We start from the raw sequence: 19,420 nt of genomic DNA on the forward strand, positions 1-19,420 counted from the left end.
TGTTTAAATGAATACAGTTTCCGTGTAATTATTTCAGGGGTAAGCTAGCTGGGATCCAGGAGGGAACGCAACCCGCTGCTCATTCTACAGCTCATAGGGCTGGAAACACTGTTTAGGGGTTGCTGATTATTACTTACATTAGATAGATGGTTGGGGTGAAAACTATGTTTGTTAAAAAAAAAAGAGGGGATAGTAATAGTGGGTAATAAAGTGAATACTTGTGAGCTATAATTCATGGATAATTTACATTGGTATAGCTTTTGTATATTGATACAAGTTTAAATTATATTTCTTATTTTTGTTTACATTATTTGTATATCTATACAAAGTTATTCTGTCAGATTGTATATATGTATGTTCTTATCTCTGCTTAGGACAGTTTGTATATTGTTTTAGGACAGATTGTATATACAACTTTTAGGATATATTTTCCATATATATATATATATACATATATATTATATTTGTATATTGCTTAGGACAGTTTGTATATACAACTTTTAGGATATAGTTTCATATTGTATTATATATTACTTCTACCTCTGATAAAGATACTTATAGATTGTTTACATTTTGAGGTTTTTGTCATTTGTTTATAGATTATTTAATATTTTGACATGAAGTTTTAGTCTTTAAGCTATATAGGTATTAACTATTATAGGTCAATAGTTATTCAAGTTTGTTGTACAATTAGGTTCTTTAGATATACAGAGAACATATTCTGTCTAGATAGGTAATCTTCAGCTGTTCAAGGTTCTGTAGAACACGGTATTTAAATAACTTAGGGTTCTGTTGACATGAGACATGATTGTTCATGACAGCACCAATCTATTCCTGAGAGAATGTTGAGCACCAAAGACACTCCATGTGGAGCGTGTTTTCTTCTTGGCAAAACTGGCCTTTGGGAAAGGAACTGTCCATACCTCAATCACTGACAAAGTTCATGGTATCTGGAATGGATAAGCAGGACACAAGAAAAAGACTATCAAATCTTGCCAAGACAGGGTATGACAGTTTTTTCAAAAAAAAATTCCTGCCTCTGAAAATGGTCTGTCAGGTACATTAGGCCTTAGCCAAAGTTGGTTGCTTCAACATTGCAAATGAGATTTTGGGTGATTGCTCAGGTAGCCAATTGTCTCCATCTATATTGCTCACTTTGAAAGCTACTTGATTGCACTCTTGCCTGCTCAAGTAATATTATTACCTTCTCAGGCCTTCCATGGGGTTGAAAATTAGATAGTCGTAGTTACCTTCCTCATGACTTACCCAAGCTTATTTCCGATGCAAGATTTAGATTCCTTGAAATAGAATGTTTATTAAAACATTTGTCATGTGTTCCTTGCTTAATACTGCTTATGTTGTTTGTAATTTTATACTTGGTATCTGTTCCTATTGTAGATAGTTGTATGGGGTTTGGATCGATCTTGTTTAGACAAAAGGGGGAGATGATGGAGGAAGCTTTATTAATTGATCATCTTTAAGAAGTGGAACCTATTAAGGCGTGGTTTCCTGGAGCCCAAGAAAAAAACTGGAATGAACCAGGTGCTCACTCTCTCTGGACCTTCCATTGGTGTGGCATGAGTTTCCCCTTATGATAAGCAAAAATATAATTGTTTATCTTTAAGCTAGCCTGGTTATTTCACAAATAGAGCTAACTTCTCAAGAAAAGTAGGTAAAATGGACATAATCAAAATTTATCCTTATACTCAGAGGGAATTATAGTTCTCACTCTCAACAAAGATGCTTCATTTCACAGCAGGAGAGACTACTGAAGAAATCCACAGTTGGTCAAAACACAGAGAACAGATCAGGGGGTGTCCAAACCCAATCAGTACATCTACAGTGCATCTCCTCCTCTCAGGGCTCAGGCACACCCTAGAAGAGGGACACAAAGACTGCAAGAGCCAGAGGAACAGAATAACTGTTGCAAAATAGTACCTTCTGCATATGAGAGGAAATCTGAAAATTCCGTTCCCTAAAGATACCCTATAAAATGTGACCAGTTGACATGGAACACAGATAAAGGAAATTTTATAAAGTTCCACCCCTAGAAGGAAAGCTATAGGAAATTAGTGACTGGTAGGGGAAGAACCAGTCTTCTTTAGGAGTGAGCTCCTTTAAGGTTTTCCAATCACAAGTGGTCAACCCTAAACACATTCACATGGATAATGTGAATAATCCATTCACTAAATGGATTTATTAGGATACATATATGTGCATGTGAACATGTACATGTATGTATGCAAAAATAATAGCTAAAGAAGAAATGACAATAATTTAAGAGGTAGTTGGAGTATGTGGAAGAGTTGGAGGGAAAAAGGAATGTGTGGAAATGATGTAAAAATAGTACTACTGTATGAAATTCCCAAAAGCATTAAATTAAAATGCAGTTTTTATAAATTAAAAATAATCTTTGTGCAGATTTAAAAGGCAGTCAATGGAATAGGAAAATATTTGCAAACCACGTGTTCAATAAAGACCATACTCAGAATACGTAAGGAGCTCAAAATGTAATAGCAGGAATAGGCAGACAACTTGACTAGAAACTTGTCAAAGAAGATATACAGATGGCTAATAACCACAGGAAATGCTCCCTAGAGTCACTCCTCTCTAAGGAAAGGCATGTGAAAACCGCAGGAAAACAGATCTACATCTGCAAACTGTCTCTTCTGTGGGTCAGCTAGGGCAGCTCTAGTATACTAACTGGTTGGGCATCTTCAACAGTATTTCATGAAGTTCTGGAGCCTGGGAAATCCAAAACCAGGTCACCTATAGAATCTGTGGAATTCTGTGTTTAGTAATGGTTTATGAAATTCTACCTTCTCTTATATGTTCACATAGCATAGAGAGCACCTCTTCACTCTCTCCTTATGAGACATTCAGTCCAAGCCTGTTATGCAGGCTCTATCCACCTGATCCCATCAACTCTAGCTACCCTCCAACCTCTGAGGGTGTGAATACATGTGCTATACATACTAACTGGCAAAACATACACATAAACCTAAAAATGAAGTATAGCACTCCATTTGCATCCTAGCAATCTAAGGGGATCTGTCCCTTTGGGTGGGAATCCACAACCTGATACCATCAGAGCCATCTCTCCTAATATCATCATTCTAGGGATTAAAGTTAAAGCGTAGATTTTGCAGAGGTGCTAATATGTAATCCATAATAGCTAATCACTTTTAAAAAAATAAGTAATACATTTGTGAACATGCACATGTAGGTGAGGATATGAAGAAATTGTAGTCTTTTTTCTGTTGGTTGTGATCATCAAAATTGGTACAGCCACAAAGGAAACTAGTCTGACAATTCCCGATAAAATTAACTGTCAAATTGCCATACTGCCTAGAAATTCCACTCCTAGAAATATGTCCAGTCTACATATAATGATTTAAGTCATCTGTTACCATATAGTCTCAGATAGATTTAGCTAAAATGTTTTATCTCATAATATGAAAAGAATTACCATTCTGGTTTTATCTCTGTTGCTGTGATAAAACATTCTTACCAAAAGCAACATAGGGAAAGGGTAATTTATTTGACTAACACTCCCAGTTCACGAGTCTATCCTTGAGGGAAGTCAGGGATGGCACTCAAGCAGGAGCTTGGAGGTTGAACATTAATTTTTGCACTTTTAGCTAACTGTCTTATACAGTTCAGAACTACCTACCAAAGTAATGGTGTCAACCATAGTGGGTTAGGACAGTCCACATTAATGAGCAATCCTTCACAGACATGCCCATAGACAAATCTGATCCACACAATTCTCCAGTTGAGACACTGCTCTCAGTAGTTTGAGTCAAGTTGATATTTTAAGATGACCAGAATAAGCTATTAATAGTAACACCAGTATTTATTAATTAAAATTATTTTTTAAAAGGATACTCTGGAAAGTGTGCACATGTGAGTGTGTTCAGGCATTCACAGTGTGGTTTAAAGGAGCAACTAAGACATGTTATAAGCAAGAAAATATCAACATTTCCAGGACCTGGGTTCCCTACATTACAGAGTGTATTTGATATGTTAGTATCACAGTAGATAATGTAGAAAGTATATTTAATTGATTTGTTGTTGGTTTACAGAAATATCAGAAGTCTTTCAAAGTTGTTGATAGAAAGGATTCATACTTCTTTCTTCTGAAAAGAACTATCAACATCAAATAATCTTAATTTTGCTTCTGAAGTGGGTTATGAATGCTGGGTACATATTCTCAGTGAGTTCTCAATACAAGGACAGTGATGCTACAAAGATGGACACTATAAAGACATTCCACACTAGCTCAGAATTGAGTATAATAAAGGGTATTTATTTAGGAGTAGATCCACAGATCACAGTCCTCTGCACAACAGGGAAACAAGAGCCATAACCAACAGCCAGAAGGGAGAGTGATGCACACTTTATATCAGCATTAATAGTATAAGAGGCCATGCCCAGGTGGGCTGGTATCTTAAAGGCTAGTGGCTAAAGAAGTTCTGTAGCAATACTTATTGTCTAACATTTGTTGAAAAAAAACATGCACATAAAGACCACTTCACATGCCTTTAAAATTTCTCTTTCTGTGGATGAATAACAGCTAATGTGATTACACTTACATATTGTTAAACTTCTAGAAAAAGATAATTTACTATTTCTTTCAGACAACCTGGTGGTGGTAGATACTGCTGTGGGATAATGGTCTTGTAACCTTAAACTTATGTTGTATTGCTTTAATAAAATGCTGATTGGCCAGTAGCCAGGCAGGAATTAGAGGTGGCACAACAAGAACAGGAGAATTCTGAGAAGAGGCAAGGGTCAGTCTGAAGTCTTCCCAGAGGAAGCCAGATGCAGAGGAAGCAAAATGAGGAAGCAAAATGAGAAAGCCTCATTGAGAAAAGATACCAAGCCATGGGCTAACCCAGACAAGAATTATGGGCTAATTCGAGACGCAAGAAAGAGTTAATAAAAGCCTGGGCTAATAGGCCAATCAGTTTATAATTAATGTGGGCCTCTGTGTGTTTTCTTTGGGACTGAATGGCTGCACAACTGGGCAGGACAGAAACCTCTGGCAACATAAAGGATACCTCACATGCCTTTAAAGTTTCCCTTTCTGTTGATGAATATCAGCCCATAGAATTACACTTACATACCAGCCCATAGAATTACACTTACATACTGTCAAACTTCTAGAAAAAAATAATTTACTATTTCTTTCAGATATGAAAGGGCTTATAATATCAGACAACCTGGTGGTAGTAAATACCAAATGAATTTCATTGCATTTCTCTTAAGTAATAAAGTTCAATGAAATAAAAGGTAAGGAAGGGATGGTAGGTTGAACGATAACTCAGCTGGCAAAGCAATCAGCACTCAAGCTTGAGGACCATAGTTCTATCCCCAGCACTCAGATAAAAAGCTTTATGTACTGATACATGTGTATACTGTCAGCATTGGTGAATCAAAGGTAGGCAGATCCCTGGGATTCCATAGCCAGTCAGCCAAGCCTTTCAGAGAGTTCCAGGCTCCAGGGAGAGACTGTATCAAAAAGTAAAGTAAAAAGGAAGTATAGACAAAAGAACTGCTTAGAGCATGAATGGTGTGGGACCATGGTCTGTATTCTGTCAATTATATTGTGAATAAATGCTGATTGGCCAGTAGCCAGGCAGGAAGCATAGGCGGGACAACCAGACAGGAAGTATAGGCAGATCAAGGAGAACAGGAGAATTCTGGGAAGAGGACACAGTCTTGATGCCACCACAGAAGAAGCAAGATGTGACTGCCCCGATGAATAAGGTACTGAGCCACATGGCTAACACAGATAAGAATAATGGGATAATAATGGACTATATAAGTTATAAGAGTTAATAAGAAGCCTGAACTAATGGGCCAATCAGTTTATAATCAGGTTATAACCTCTGTGTGATTTCTATGGGACTTAACTATTGCAGGAACGGGGTGAGACAGAAAACTCAGTCAACATAGGAGAAATTGAGTTCCCCAGGAAGAGGTCTCTAATTGGTTATCCAATCCCACAGGATCAGTCCTGAAATCATATACAGACAAGTAATAGTAAATTAACTGAGAAATATATATATATATATATATATATATATATATATATATATATTTGTGTGTGCATGCACATGCATATGTGTGTGAGGAAAACAAAAGAAGAATCATATTCAAAGTTGATCTCTGGTCTCTATATGCTCATGCATACATATGATACCTACACAAATAAACGTGAACATGTATCACCTAATACACACACACACACACACACACACACACACACAAAGTAAAATAAAATAATGTTAAGGATACAATTAAATCAAAATCCTAAAAACATAGAATCCAGTTCAATTTTGTAGTCACGTGATTTGAAGTGCAGACTAGACATGTCTGCTTCATATTCCTCTCATCAGATTCCCTATGTTGAAATGGTGGTGACCGTAACTCTAAGTGTATCATTTGCACAGTCACTGTAAGTGCAACATTTGCTGAGCTGTTGCAATCATGAAGTAGCCTAGAAAATTACCAGCTGTCGGGTTACTAGCTGAGTGTAATAACCAGGCTTCCTTTTTCACATTTTTGCATCGGTTTAAAGCTTCAAATTCAAAATATTCTGTCCCTTCCTTTCACAGAGAACATTCCCTGGAAACTGGAAAATGTTGCAAGACAAACTCTGGCTGTGATGTCACTGCTGAGAGACACTTCCTTTCTTGAGTTTGGTAGTAGTAACCCAGTAAATTCCTCTAAACAATGCCCTTCCCTGTGGCTTTTCTTCATCTATTATTATGTGAGACATACTTTTAACGGAAAACTGTTGGTAATCTTGAGAAGGATGAACTATTGAAAAGAAACATCCAAAAAAATTGTGTGATGAGAGCAGAGAAGATGATTTTAAAAACTGTGATATATTGATTGGTGGGTGGTGAGTGTGCAGGGGGTTGGGATAGAAAACTGGGCATATAGTTATTCTTCAGCATCCAGGAGACACTTATTCCAGGAATTGTCTCTAATACCAGAACTTGAAGATGCTCATGCCCCTTACATTAAGTAATTCAATAATTGTATATTATCGACATATATATCTTTCTCTATACTGTAAATAAACTGTGTAGAAAGCAGATATAGAGAGAACTGACATAGAGCAGACAACATGTAAATAACTGTTATTTTGCATTCTTTGAAGAACAATGACAAGAGAAATACCAATGTCCAGTGCAAATGAAATTCTTTCCTGGGATCCCTGGTCTGTGGTTAACCGACTCCCAACTACAGAAACTACAGCTATGAAGAACTGACTCCATCCTTGACTGATTTGCCTAGGATTTTCATGGAAATGGTCTAAACTCTTACTTTTACTTCCTTCTGCCCTGCCACCTCAGAGAGTTTGAGCTTTCCAACAGCCACTGGAGTTCTATTAACATAGTGGACCCTGGGCAGTGGTCCAGCTCCCCCAATTCCAGGGACATCTCCAGTTACAGTGCAGGCAGTCCCTTGAGGTTTCTACTCACTTGTTGCTATAGAAACTGCCTGCAGGATCTAAAACCTTAGGAAAAATGCCTGAAGGTTTGAGACTTTGCTCCAGAAATAAACTTTCCCTGGCATAACCATGTATGTCTTTAAAAATTCACTAATTTATGCAACATAGAATACATGATATTCGCTAAAAAAATGAAGCCTCTCTATCCAAGCTACTGAAGGAGATACTTCAAACGTTCGCTCCTCCTCGCATCGAAGCAATGTATTAAATTGAGAGATGCAGAGTTTGAGAAATCAAAGCACTTTCAATTCTGAGAATTGTCTCAGAGAGATTTTAGTTTCTCAGACAGAAAAAGATGCGTTTACAAAGCTGTCTCCTTTTCCAATTACATCTAAACATGCGTTGATACCAAGGGATGGATTAGTTTTCAACAGCTGCTACTAACAGATGACCACAAACTGGGTGCCTTGACACAATAAGAATGCACTATCATATTGTTCTGTAACTCCCAATTTAAGCATGAGTCTTGCCAGGCTGAGATTCCTGTGCCATCAGGGCTGGACTCCTTTCTAAAACTCTGGAGGAGAGTCGATTTTCTTGTCTTTTCCACCTTCTAGACTAGGGAGCACCCATGTTCCTGGGCTCCTGGCCTCCTCCACTGTCTTTAAAGTCAGCAGTGCTACATGTCTCTGACCTTCTTTTCATCATTTTAGCTTTTTTACCCCCTGATCATGGAAGGTTATAACAGATCATGGCTTCCTATTTCCAAGACTCATCTTCAAATGTTTCGACCTCAATAGCATTTCCAAGTCCCTTTTGGCATTAGTTAACAGAGTCAAGGCTCCTCCAGATTAGGAGGAGTTATATGTATATGACTTTTATATAATATTTTATATTATATATATTACTTCATAAAATATTTGTGGCAAACACAGGACTGTGAAAAAGTCATCAAACCAATAGATCTAATTATAATTAATATTTGGAGCATGTGTACTATGAAAATAAAAGAAAAGAATACTGGGGATGGTTAGGTATAAACAGAAATGGGAAAAATATGGAGCATGGGAAGGTAGTGAAGAGAAACTAAGGATGTATAAAGAAGCCATATGGAAACTCATACCTTATAAGATAATTTAAAACAATTAGCTTAAAAGAAAGACTTTTTGTGACAGTATCATGCATGTACAGACAGTGCTGATCCCAGAATCCATGATTTATTAAATGAAAAACCCAGTGCCAGACATAGGATATTTCCCTAGGAGTAGTTGGCTAGGAAGGCCACAGAACCCTCTGTCCACAAAAAGTTGTATGGGATGTGTTATTGTCATTAGTTGTCTACCAGAACTAGATGATTATAGTCTATTTCTGAAGATATCACACATCATGGTTGCAGAACTGAACTAGAAGCTTTCTGCCTTATGACTAGCCTCTGTTAGTAATAGACGTTGTTATGTGGACATGTAGGGAAGAAGAGCTAGCAATGATCTTTCCCAATATTAGCCCTTGTATGCTACAATACCAACTTGCAAAGCAAGAACTTACTGGTGCAATAATAGCATGATCAATATAGAGGAAACCAACATATTTCTGGTTAGATCTGAGTACTACTCCACAGGAGTTCACGTGTAATACAGAATACCTGATCACAAAGACTCATAGCTGGGAAGATTTATCAGTACTAGGAGTAAACCTACTATGATTGTTTACTATAAGGACATATTGTCAAATTGTCTCTATATCAATAGACCCGTGCTATCTTAGGTATTAATTAAAAAAAAACTTCCATTTGCAGCAAATAGAAGTCGGGGTTGGAGAAATGGCTCAGTGTTTAAGAGCACTGACTGCTCTTCTAGAGAACCTGGATTCAATTCCCACATGGCAGCTCACAATGTCTGTAATTCCAGTTCCAGGGGATTCAATGACTCTCACAGGGCACACAGGCAGGTAAAACACCAATGAATATAAATTATTTTAATAAAAATCATTTTTAAAAAGTTGTATAAAACAGGATCTAAAGCAAAGATTTATGACTGGCCAGGATGCTGAGAACTGGCCACTATTAACTGCTCCTGATTTAACTGGACACCCATAGTATGACTGCCTCGCTGAATAAGGTACGTGGCTAACATCGTCAAGAATAATGGGCTAATATAAGTTATAAGAGCTAATAAGAAGCCTGAGCTAATGGTCCAGTCAGTTTATAACGCATGTAGACCTCTGTGTGGTTTCTTTGGGACTTAACGGCTGCGGGAACTGGGCAGGACAGAAAAGTCTTAGTCAACACTATATCCCTCCTCCAAGATTCAGGGATTATTAAGAAGAAAGGGCATAAAGAATAAAAGATCCATATAATAGGAAGGGGCTATAAAATGCCGTCTTATGAATATGGCATGACTATGGCATACATAAAACAAAGCCCGCAAGCATTCACCCAGAGATGAGGGAGGGGGCCATGGGCCCCCATACTACCCAAGGGACCTAATGACTATCCAAGGTTATTGGGGAAGAGAAAGTCATTGTCTTTAGTGATACAGCCACTAATGAGCTACTCATCCTCCGGTGGACAGCTTCATACACATGCCTACGTGAGGGATCCTGATGAAAACTAATGGGTCACAAAGGGAAAACAAAAGAAAAAGAAACGAAAGTGGGATGGGTACAATGTTTGAGGAAAGTAGTGGAGGTAGGAGAAAGATGAGAGGGTAGAAAAATAGTATGACTATAATATAACATATATATGTGTGTGTGTATGTATGTATGTATATATATATATATAAAGTCATATAAACATCCTTAAAAGTATCAACTATTATATATGTAAGAAATTGTCAAATATTATTTAGATGGCTACTTTTGGTTGTCAACTTGACATCATCTGAAATTAAGTAAAACTCAAGTGACTGAGTGAACCAGTGAGGGATATTTTTATTAATTAAATCAATTTAAGTGGGAAGATCCTTTTCTATCTGGATCTTTTGAGATGGGAAGGTCCACTTTTAATGTAGACCACATCTTCTTGTGGTAGCCTACATAAAGGACATTGAAGAAGGAGGTTTTCACTCTGCCTGCTTGCTATCATGGGCAAGTCTTCACTGGCATTAGAGCCTACTTCCAGCATGTACAGAACACCAGCTGAGACATCCAGCCTTATGAACTAAACAACTACTGGATTCTTGAATCTTACATGGGTAGATAGCCATTATTAGACTGTTAGACAAGCTGATCACCCCTGTAAACCATTCTAACAAATCTGATAGATAGATAGATAGATAGATAGATAGATAGATAGATAGATAATAGACGGATAGACAAACAGACAGATAGAGATTCTAGATGCAGAGTATATAAATTCCTTGTATAGGTTCTATTCCCCTGCAGAAATATGACTAATATAATTATATATGTGTTAAGTATGTGAAATTGTCAAATACCATATACTTGTATAGAATTAGATATTATGTACATTTGTTAAAACTTTCATAGTCCCCCCCCATCAAACATGCTACCTGATCTGTACCACTTAGCTCCCAAAAGGTAAATGAAAGTTACAAAGACAGAAAGGACACCCCAGAAACAGTTAATGAAAACAGACATCAAGTCAAGGATTTTCCCAGATAGAGTTGGTGGAAATATCAATTTATCAGAGATATGAGTTAATTAGGTGTGGTCTCCCCAGAGCTTATTGGTTAAAACCCCAATATCTACTATAAAAGTATTTGAAGATGAAGTTCTGAGATGCCTATCATCTCCTTTTCTACAACTGTAAACAAAATATCCAACACTGAAAACTTCTAGAAAGGAAAGACCTGTTTTAGCTCAGAGTTTAAAGCATTGATCCCATAGACACATGGTTCTGTGATTCTGGGTCCATGCTGAGGCAAACATCATGGAGTGGGCAATATATGGAGTTTTTCACCTCATGATGGACAGGACTATGGTAGAGAGGGGATGGGGGATAGAAAGGGGATGGGGCAATTAAACCTTTCAAAGACATGCCTCAGTATCTGACTTCCTAGAGTCAAGCTTCACCTCTTAAAGGTCCTGGCACCTCTCTCATCATTCAACTTAGCTGTGAACCAAGCAGTTAATATATGAACCCAAGGCACACACACACCATGTTAAAACCACATCAGAAATTAATTAGGTCACGAGTGTGAGGTCATCGTGGTAGAATTAACACCACTGTGAGAGATGAGAGATTGAAATTCTCCAATTCCCATTCAATGTCCCATCCCCCATAAAGACATAGCAAGAAGACATCGGTCTGAAAACCAAGAAGAATGCTTTCTTGGGGACCAAATAGGCCAAAAATTTATCTCAAACTTCACAGGCTGTACGGCTATTTCTCGGCCCACCTAGACAGAAGCATTTTGTCATAGCAGCCTGAAATGACAAAGAAAATATTCAACATCAACAGAACCAAGAGAAGAAGCAGGCAAACCTACAGACAGGTACTGAGAATCCAGAATTAAGTCAGTGAGAGAAATCAGGAATTAATTTGAAAATATGACCCATACTACTAATCAAGTCAACTTAACTGATGCTCACAGAACCCTGTATCTAATAAATATCTCATCAAAATAGACTGTGTGATATACAAGTCTCCAAACACTCCTCTGCACTAATATAAGAAAACATGCCTGTCCTAAAAATGCACTTCATTAAAATGGCAACATAAAGGCATTTTTATTCCAAATATTGCTTAGACAATATACTTATACACAATCCATGCGACAAAAAAAGAAAACAAATTACACGGAAAATTCCAAAGGAGCACACTGAAAGTACAAAATACATGTGAGTGTGAAGAGAAACTTCACGCGGAAATTGATAGCTTTAAGTGCTAGTGTTAGAAAAGAGGAGTTAAAACCCATGATAGATATTACATTCTACCTCATAAAATAGGAAAATAAAGAAAAAATTACATTCAAGGCATAAAGAAGGAAATACTAGAAATTATCACAGACGCAGCAACACAAATCACAACTTCTCATACCTCAACTGTTACTGTTGGTTTCTCTATTTGTTAGGTTTGTCCTTCCTGCTCCTGTAAACTTAGCACCAAGCCAGAGACTGTTTCTGGATGCAGTGCAGCAGATCCCAATGAACTGGAAGCTATGAATACAATTTGAACATCTGGGGAATTCATAAAGCAGCTCGAAGTTACTATGGTGATGGGAGTACTCATTGCTGACCACTGTAAGCAGCCTGGGCTTCTGCTGGAAATAATCTACCCAGAAACTGGGAGACTCCTTGGAGCATCGCTTGGCCATCTCTGCCCAGCAGTAGTGAGCAGGTCACTAAAGGAACCATTAGGGTAATGATAAAGGCTCAGACCCCTCAGTGACACCTGGATTGTGCCTTCTATCCGGAAGGGAACCCAAACTGGCCCACAGGCTGTATGGAAGTAAGGGGAAAGAAGCGTGTGTTCTGGAAAACTAAGAAGGTAAGTAGCACACAGGACCTCAAGAGCAGCAATGTCTTGCACTTTTTATGACTCTCTCTCTCTCTCTCTCTCTCTCTCTCTCTCTCTGTGTGTGTGTGTGTGTGTGTGTGTGTGTGTGTGCATGTGTTAAGTCTTAGATGACTTCTTGGCTGACTGCTGCCAGAGAGAAACCTTGAGATATACGGAACCTGAAGTTAAAATGAGGGCATGAGCGCTTCTGAAGGGGACGGGGACCCTGCTGATGGATGTTACTTGTCACACTTCATCCTCCCCCAGTCCCATCTCCTGTCCAAGCACTGCAGCAGAGATCCCAGAGCACGATCAGCCTCGCACAGCTCCTGGCTCTGCTCCTACACTCATCCTTCCCTCTGTTCTGGGTTCTTGATGCCATGGCTTTGGGCTTCCTGCAGAAACATCTTTGTCACTCCGGCACCGAAGTGCAGAGAAAGAAGGGCAATATAAATATCTTTGGACAATGTGAGAAAGGCCCATAAATCACACCTTCTTTCAGAGCTGAGGGGATAACTTCGTTGGTGAAATGCTTGCCACCCAAGCGCCATCCCTAGTACCCATATAGAAGTCAGGTGCAGAGGTGTGCACTTGTGATCCAAACACTGGGAGGCATAGACAGGTAGAGTCCTGGGCCTTGCTATCCAGCCAACTTAGCCTAATCAGTGGGCCCCAGCTCCCAGTGAGTGACCCTGCCACAAAAGCAAGATGGACTCTTTCTGTGGAATAACACCTGAGGTTGACCTCTGACCTCCAGCACACATCCGCATGTGCACACACACACACACACACACACACACACACACACACACACAGAGAGAGAGAGAGAGAAAGAGAGAGAGAGAGAGAGAGATGGAGAGACAGAAACAGACAGAGAGAGGAAAAAGACAGAAAGTGAGGATAGAGAAAGAAATGGAGAGACAGAGACAGAGAGCCTCCTTCCTGTCTCAGATAAAGAACTACGAGGCATGTTTTAAGCTTCAGAAGGTTCTAGGTGGTGGAACATGCAGCCATCAACTTAATAGAAGCCCTATTCTAATGAATTGTCTCCTTCTCTGGCTCCCTCCCCCTGCTTTTTGCTCTGGGTCTTTTCCTAAATGAATTATTCTCATGTGTTTTTGTCCTTGCTTTGAGGAAAACCCAGTTGGGACACCAGTTTTCCTACCAGAATGTTGATTCCCCTGGCTTTGGCCACCCAGAGCTGTGGCAGCTCTTCACGTCTTTTAGAAAGGATTGAACACAACTTGCAGTCCATGTATTTGTAGAAGGCCATGCCTCTTGGGAGAATGAAGGCTGGCAGTTTTCCCTAGGGAAGGCGTTCTTCTAACTTGACCCCATTGCTAATGGCCCCTTTTTGCCCACAGTCCTGTCTCTTTAGGAGTTCCATTTCTTTGAAACAAAAAGCCAAACACATAGCTTCTCTTTTCACATTAACGTTCCTGGGAAGGTGCCCGGTGAACATAAAGGATTAGCAAACTACGTTACCCTAAGATAATCCCTCAACCCTTCTGTTACTCTCATTTATTTTCTTTGCCGCTACACAGTCTCTGAGCCATGCTCTCCTCTTTTTAAATGGCAGACTATTTTCTTTGGCATAGCTCCAGAGAACAGCAACAGTTAAAGTCGCCGCTATGTGAAAGAGCTGTATTTGTTTAGGATTTGCTCTGAAGGCCGTGAGAGCAAGGGACCTGGATTTTAGAAGCCGCCCCAGGAAATTCACAGGATTTTCTTGCCTGTCTTCTTGCCAGGAAGCAGGCTTCTCTTTGGCCAATGGCAAGTTGCAGTAAGGTCAAAACTTATGCTAGCTGTGCTCGCCTGAGCTACCAGCCACCTTGCTCTCTCTCTTACCCTTATGTAGATACAGTAGAAACAATGGCAGGAGAATGACAGCATTAGCTTAGGCTTCCTCATGACTGATGGGACGAATACTCTTCCCAGATCTTTCTTGGAGGAATATATAAACAACAAAGAAAAGGGATTGACTTTTTCACACACACACATCCATCATACCTTGAAGAGCAATTCAATCGAGGTGAAGAAACAAAGTGACCTTCAAAGGAATACTGCACTGCCCCATAAAGGATAAAAGGGAACACTGAAGAGGGAGGCTCAGAAGTGAACTTGAAGACCAACAGAGGCATCTGAACAACGGGAAGCTCACATCATTTGTTGGGAAGTGGTGGTGTGTTTTCCAACTTACGAAAGGTTGGAAATCTGGACTTTTTGTCTCAGAAGGAACACAGGAGCGGCACTGACCTTAGGTTGGGAGACAGAGGTCAGAGGTAGCATTTGATCCACTTTTAGCTTCATTACCAAAATGAAAATATTTGCTTAGCATGGCAAATAATGTTTTAAAACATCTGTAAACATAGAGCATGCCTGGTGTTGGCTTTGTCCACTTAACTCTCAGTAATTCAGAAAAGCTGCCAGAGTTCAGAAGCACAGGGTTCAGTTTGGCTCTTGCCATGGGAACCTCTCTGAAATCTGCCTTCAGGATGCTCTGGTCCTCTGGTTGTAGAAGCGCCACTTCTTGTTCCCTTATTTTTTCTCATGAAACGGCTCTCTGTGCTTACTTCCTAGACAGTAAATAACTGGGTTCTGCCGCATCGCTAGTCAATCCCCAGGGATCTGCTCCACAAATCACCTTCAAGGCTGTTTATTTTGCTTTATCTTCTCCAGGATACAGGGAATAACAGAAGCTGCTTTTGTTCAGGCTGACTTAGACATCCATTTATTTTCCTTTTTTCTTTCTTCCTCTCTTTATTTTTCTTTTCTTTTCTTTTTTTTTTTTTTTTTGCTGTCTTCTAACTCACAAGAAGGGTTGATAATTAAGGTTTTACTCTAAAAACGTTTGCTTTGGTTTTGAGACAAGGCCTATAGCTTAGGTTTATGCACCAAGGATGAATTTTAACTCCTCATCATTTGCCTCCATCTTCTAAGTGCTGGGGTAAAAGGTGTGCACCACCATGCCCAGCTTTTTGTAGTACTGGGCACTGACCTTGGGGTTCTGTGCATGCTAGCCAGGCACGCTACCAACTAAGCTACTTCACCAGTCCTATCCTAAAGATATTCAAAATCTGAACAAATACAATCAATAGTGACCTGAAAGAAAAATGGACTATTTTATGGAGAGCAAAATTATACAGAAAAGAAGAAAATAAAGAGAAGTGGACAGAAGAAGGGAACGCAGGAAGCAAGTAAGGAAGTGGGCAGGGGAAGAGTGGGGAAATTTTCCCAGGGTCTATTTTTTAAATAATATTATAGAGAATGAAAATTAGTGAGAAAGTTTTCATTATTATTAACAAAGATCTCTTAAGGAATTGCATTGCAGTTTTACACAGCAAATAGCTATCACAATCTTTCTTACTTCATAAGTCTTTCCATATTTCAAAATAAAATCATATTTTTTGAGCATATGGGTTGTTAACTTAGTCCAACAGTTCTGAATCTCCTGACAAATGTTGGTTCAACCATTGTGCATTATATAGGCAGGATGGCTGTTTGAGAGAACTTTCCATTTTAGCTGTAAGTCTAGGCATTTTGGACAGATGCAGCATTGCGACACTGGTCTGTTGCCCAGCTGAGGACTATGACAGAGGGCACCTTCCTCTCAGCTCACCGCCAGAACATCAACATTTTCTCAGTCTTGAGTGATGTGACCTCTGCCTACAACGTGCCTTCTTGATTTCCACGGAGTATTTACTTATCTCTGTTCTACCTATCTAATTCTTCGGCTCCTACCACTCTTCCCTTTAGTTGACTTTTTTCCCCTTGTTTTTCGTTGGTTTTTACATTTTCGGTGTTAGCAAAACAAAATAGAAAACCCATAAATCTTACCATCTCCACCAAAGATAAATATAAGAACATTCCAGCAGTCACTGTTAAGATCCAGTCTTGGACACATGGATCAGCAGACACGGAGAGACCAATGTACAGTCCTATGAAGGCGGTCAGGGCACTTAGAAAGTTCATTAGGATGGCAGTCCTGATGGAGAGTCCCGAGCTTATGAGCACAGCAAAATCTCCTGGAGTTTCACAGGGAGGGGGAAGTTACCACCACTTATTTGAAGATGCTTTTGACAAATTAATGCACTACTAGTTTGTTTTGAATTATGATCAGTTAGTAAAACACAACCACCTACACCTCTGGGGCTCGCTGCCCAGGTGAGCTGAGGCTCAAAATATATAAATATAGCCCTTCCAGAAAGGTCTGTGACACATTCTCCAGTCTCTGATACCCTGCAGCATTTTCAACTCAGAAAAATGCAAAGTAAAGCTATCCTCTAGCCTGGAGTTTCTCAGTTCATTTCTGTTGTTGCTTTGGTCTGGATCCTTGCTAGGAGAATCGTGATGCTATACAGGCTTTTATGACTTACTTACTTGGAGCATATTGTAGGGAAAGAGAGAAATGGCTGAATCAGAGATTTTTAAATCCTTCAAAGGTTGATTTGAGAATTGAACCCTTTCTTTAGAAAATGCTTTCATGCAATGATCAAAATCAGAGCATACCCTTCTTTCCATACTTCTGTGCCAGAAGATGAACACTTTACCTGCAAATCTAGAAGATCTAGTGTTCAGTCTCATCACCAAACAGAGGATGAAGTGGAATAGAGATAACATGTGGGGCTCTATTCACTTATTCCATTGCATAACCGGTCCCAGAAATAGCTCACGATGCCACCATACTGGCCAGCTGCACACTGCTACACGGCCCCATGATTTGAGGTTGAAGGTCAAGTACCACACCACTAGCGCAGTAGCTTAACACACGACCATAGCCTTTGAGTCCCAGAACAGCTCAATTTCACTGGACTCAGAAAGGACCTTAGCTAAAGTGGGTCAATAATAACTTGGTAATGGGACTTTGGGGAACGGAGATTGATCACAAGAGGGCATGGCTGGCCCATGGGACAACGTGAACTTGAAATTGAAAGCAGAAAGAATGAGCCTGTCCCAGTTTCCTCTTTCTTGCTCTGATTAAACACTCTGGCTGAAAACCTATGGGAGGAAAGGATTTATTTTGTATCATATTTCCATGTCACAATACATCGTTGAGGAAGTCAGAGCAACTCAAGCAAAACCTTGGAGGGATGCCGCTTGCTGACGCAGGAGGGATGCCGCTTGCTAACGCAGGAGGGATGCCGTTTGCTAACACACTCCAGTTCATGCTTCGCTAGCCTTCTTATACAGCTTAGGACCACCTTGTCAGGGAATGGTGCAGCCCACCAGGGCCTAGGCTCTCCTAGCCCATCAATGAAGGCAATCCCTCAGAGCCATGCCGACAGGACACCAACCTCATCTAGTCAATCCCTCTATGTTTGCACCCTTCTGAGGTGGCTCTAGGCTGTGTCAAAATGACAATTAAAAGCTAATAGGGTAGAGGCCTCCCTCTCTCTAGAACATCTATCTAGGCAGCACTCACTCCACTAATTCTAGACCTGTTTCTGAAATCTCTATTTTATTCAGTCTTGGTTCCTAGGGATTGGTGTACAAGGTTGGATACTAAGTTTCTACAATAAAAGTCCTCTGTGTATCTGATACCATACAACTGTTGCTTCAATTTTATGCTGAGTTTTAATTATTCTGTATTAATCAGGTTAACTCATGTTTTTCTTTTAATTTGAATGCTGTTTTATCTCACAGGCCCATTTTCTGACACAATGATTTCTCTCTTAACATGTTTACTATGATTAACATGCAATATTTTGTGAACTTTGCCAAAGTTCTTTAGAATGAGACTTCTCTGAATGACTCTCTTCTATACTGAATTAGCTGGAATGTGGGGCACAATTCTTGACCCTGGGAAAGAAGATAAGGAGCCCTCTTAAGCTTTATCTAAGGTCAATGCATTTGTTTGCTTAGTTGGTTGGTTTTTGTTTGGATTTGATTTGCTTAAGAATTAAATAAACTAAAAATTGAAAGTGATTGAAATATAATGTTTCTATGTTTTAAAGTCTAGAGAAGAATCCAAGCAAACAATTGCTGGGGATATAGTAGGACACCCCAAAGAAGCGGGAACACTTACCCATTTCATGTGGAATCTCATGACACAGAATAGCAATTGTTGTGGTTACTCCTGACTCCAATGAAGAGGAGAAGGCTGTCCCTATTACTAGGCCATCTGCAAAGTTGTGCAGGCTGTCCCCAACCAGTATCATGATTGCCAATAAGCTGACAGTTTTGCCTAAAGAACCAAATGAAGGAATGAGAAGTATTAATAAAGAACTACAGACGTCATGGGTTCCTTCCCATCCCAGTACCTTTCCCATTCACCCTGACATTCTTACATTGCACCTCATCAAACAGCCCTATTAGATTCAGAATTGAAGATAAGCCAGAACTGGAAATGAAATATGGTACCCAATAAACTCAAAATGACCACTATATTTTTAGCTGCTTTGACCAATTATAAAATATATTATGTGCTGATATTTGGTTTCTTCATTTAATTGAATTAAGCTATGGTGATTTGGATGAGAATGGACCCTATAGGC

General features: G+C 39.4%; 1 protein-coding gene across 4 annotated transcripts in view; it reads right to left on the reverse strand.

The window, feature by feature from the left end:
- The window catches only part of Slc39a12 (solute carrier family 39 member 12), a 120,843-nt gene that overhangs the window by 31,717 nt on the left and 69,706 nt on the right, over positions 1–19,420 (reverse strand). For 2 of the 4 annotated variants that reach the window (XM_085699057.2, XM_048461118.3), the window contains exons 11-12: positions 18,952–19,110; positions 16,764–16,951 (exon numbers count right to left, since the gene is read on the reverse strand). In XM_085699057.2, the coding sequence (XP_085555183.2) occupies positions 16,764–16,951; positions 18,952–19,110 (347 nt within the window). Of the gene's footprint in view, positions 1–15,019; positions 15,183–16,763; positions 16,952–18,951; positions 19,111–19,420 lie in introns of those variants that run through there. The other 2 variants (XM_085699056.2, XM_085699058.2) reach the window with 2 other exon arrangements.

The sequence above is a fragment of the Myodes glareolus genome, chromosome 14 (genome assembly GCF_982192425.1).
Source record: "Myodes glareolus chromosome 14, mMyoGla1.1, whole genome shotgun sequence".
NCBI lineage: Eukaryota > Metazoa > Chordata > Mammalia > Rodentia > Cricetidae > Myodes > Myodes glareolus.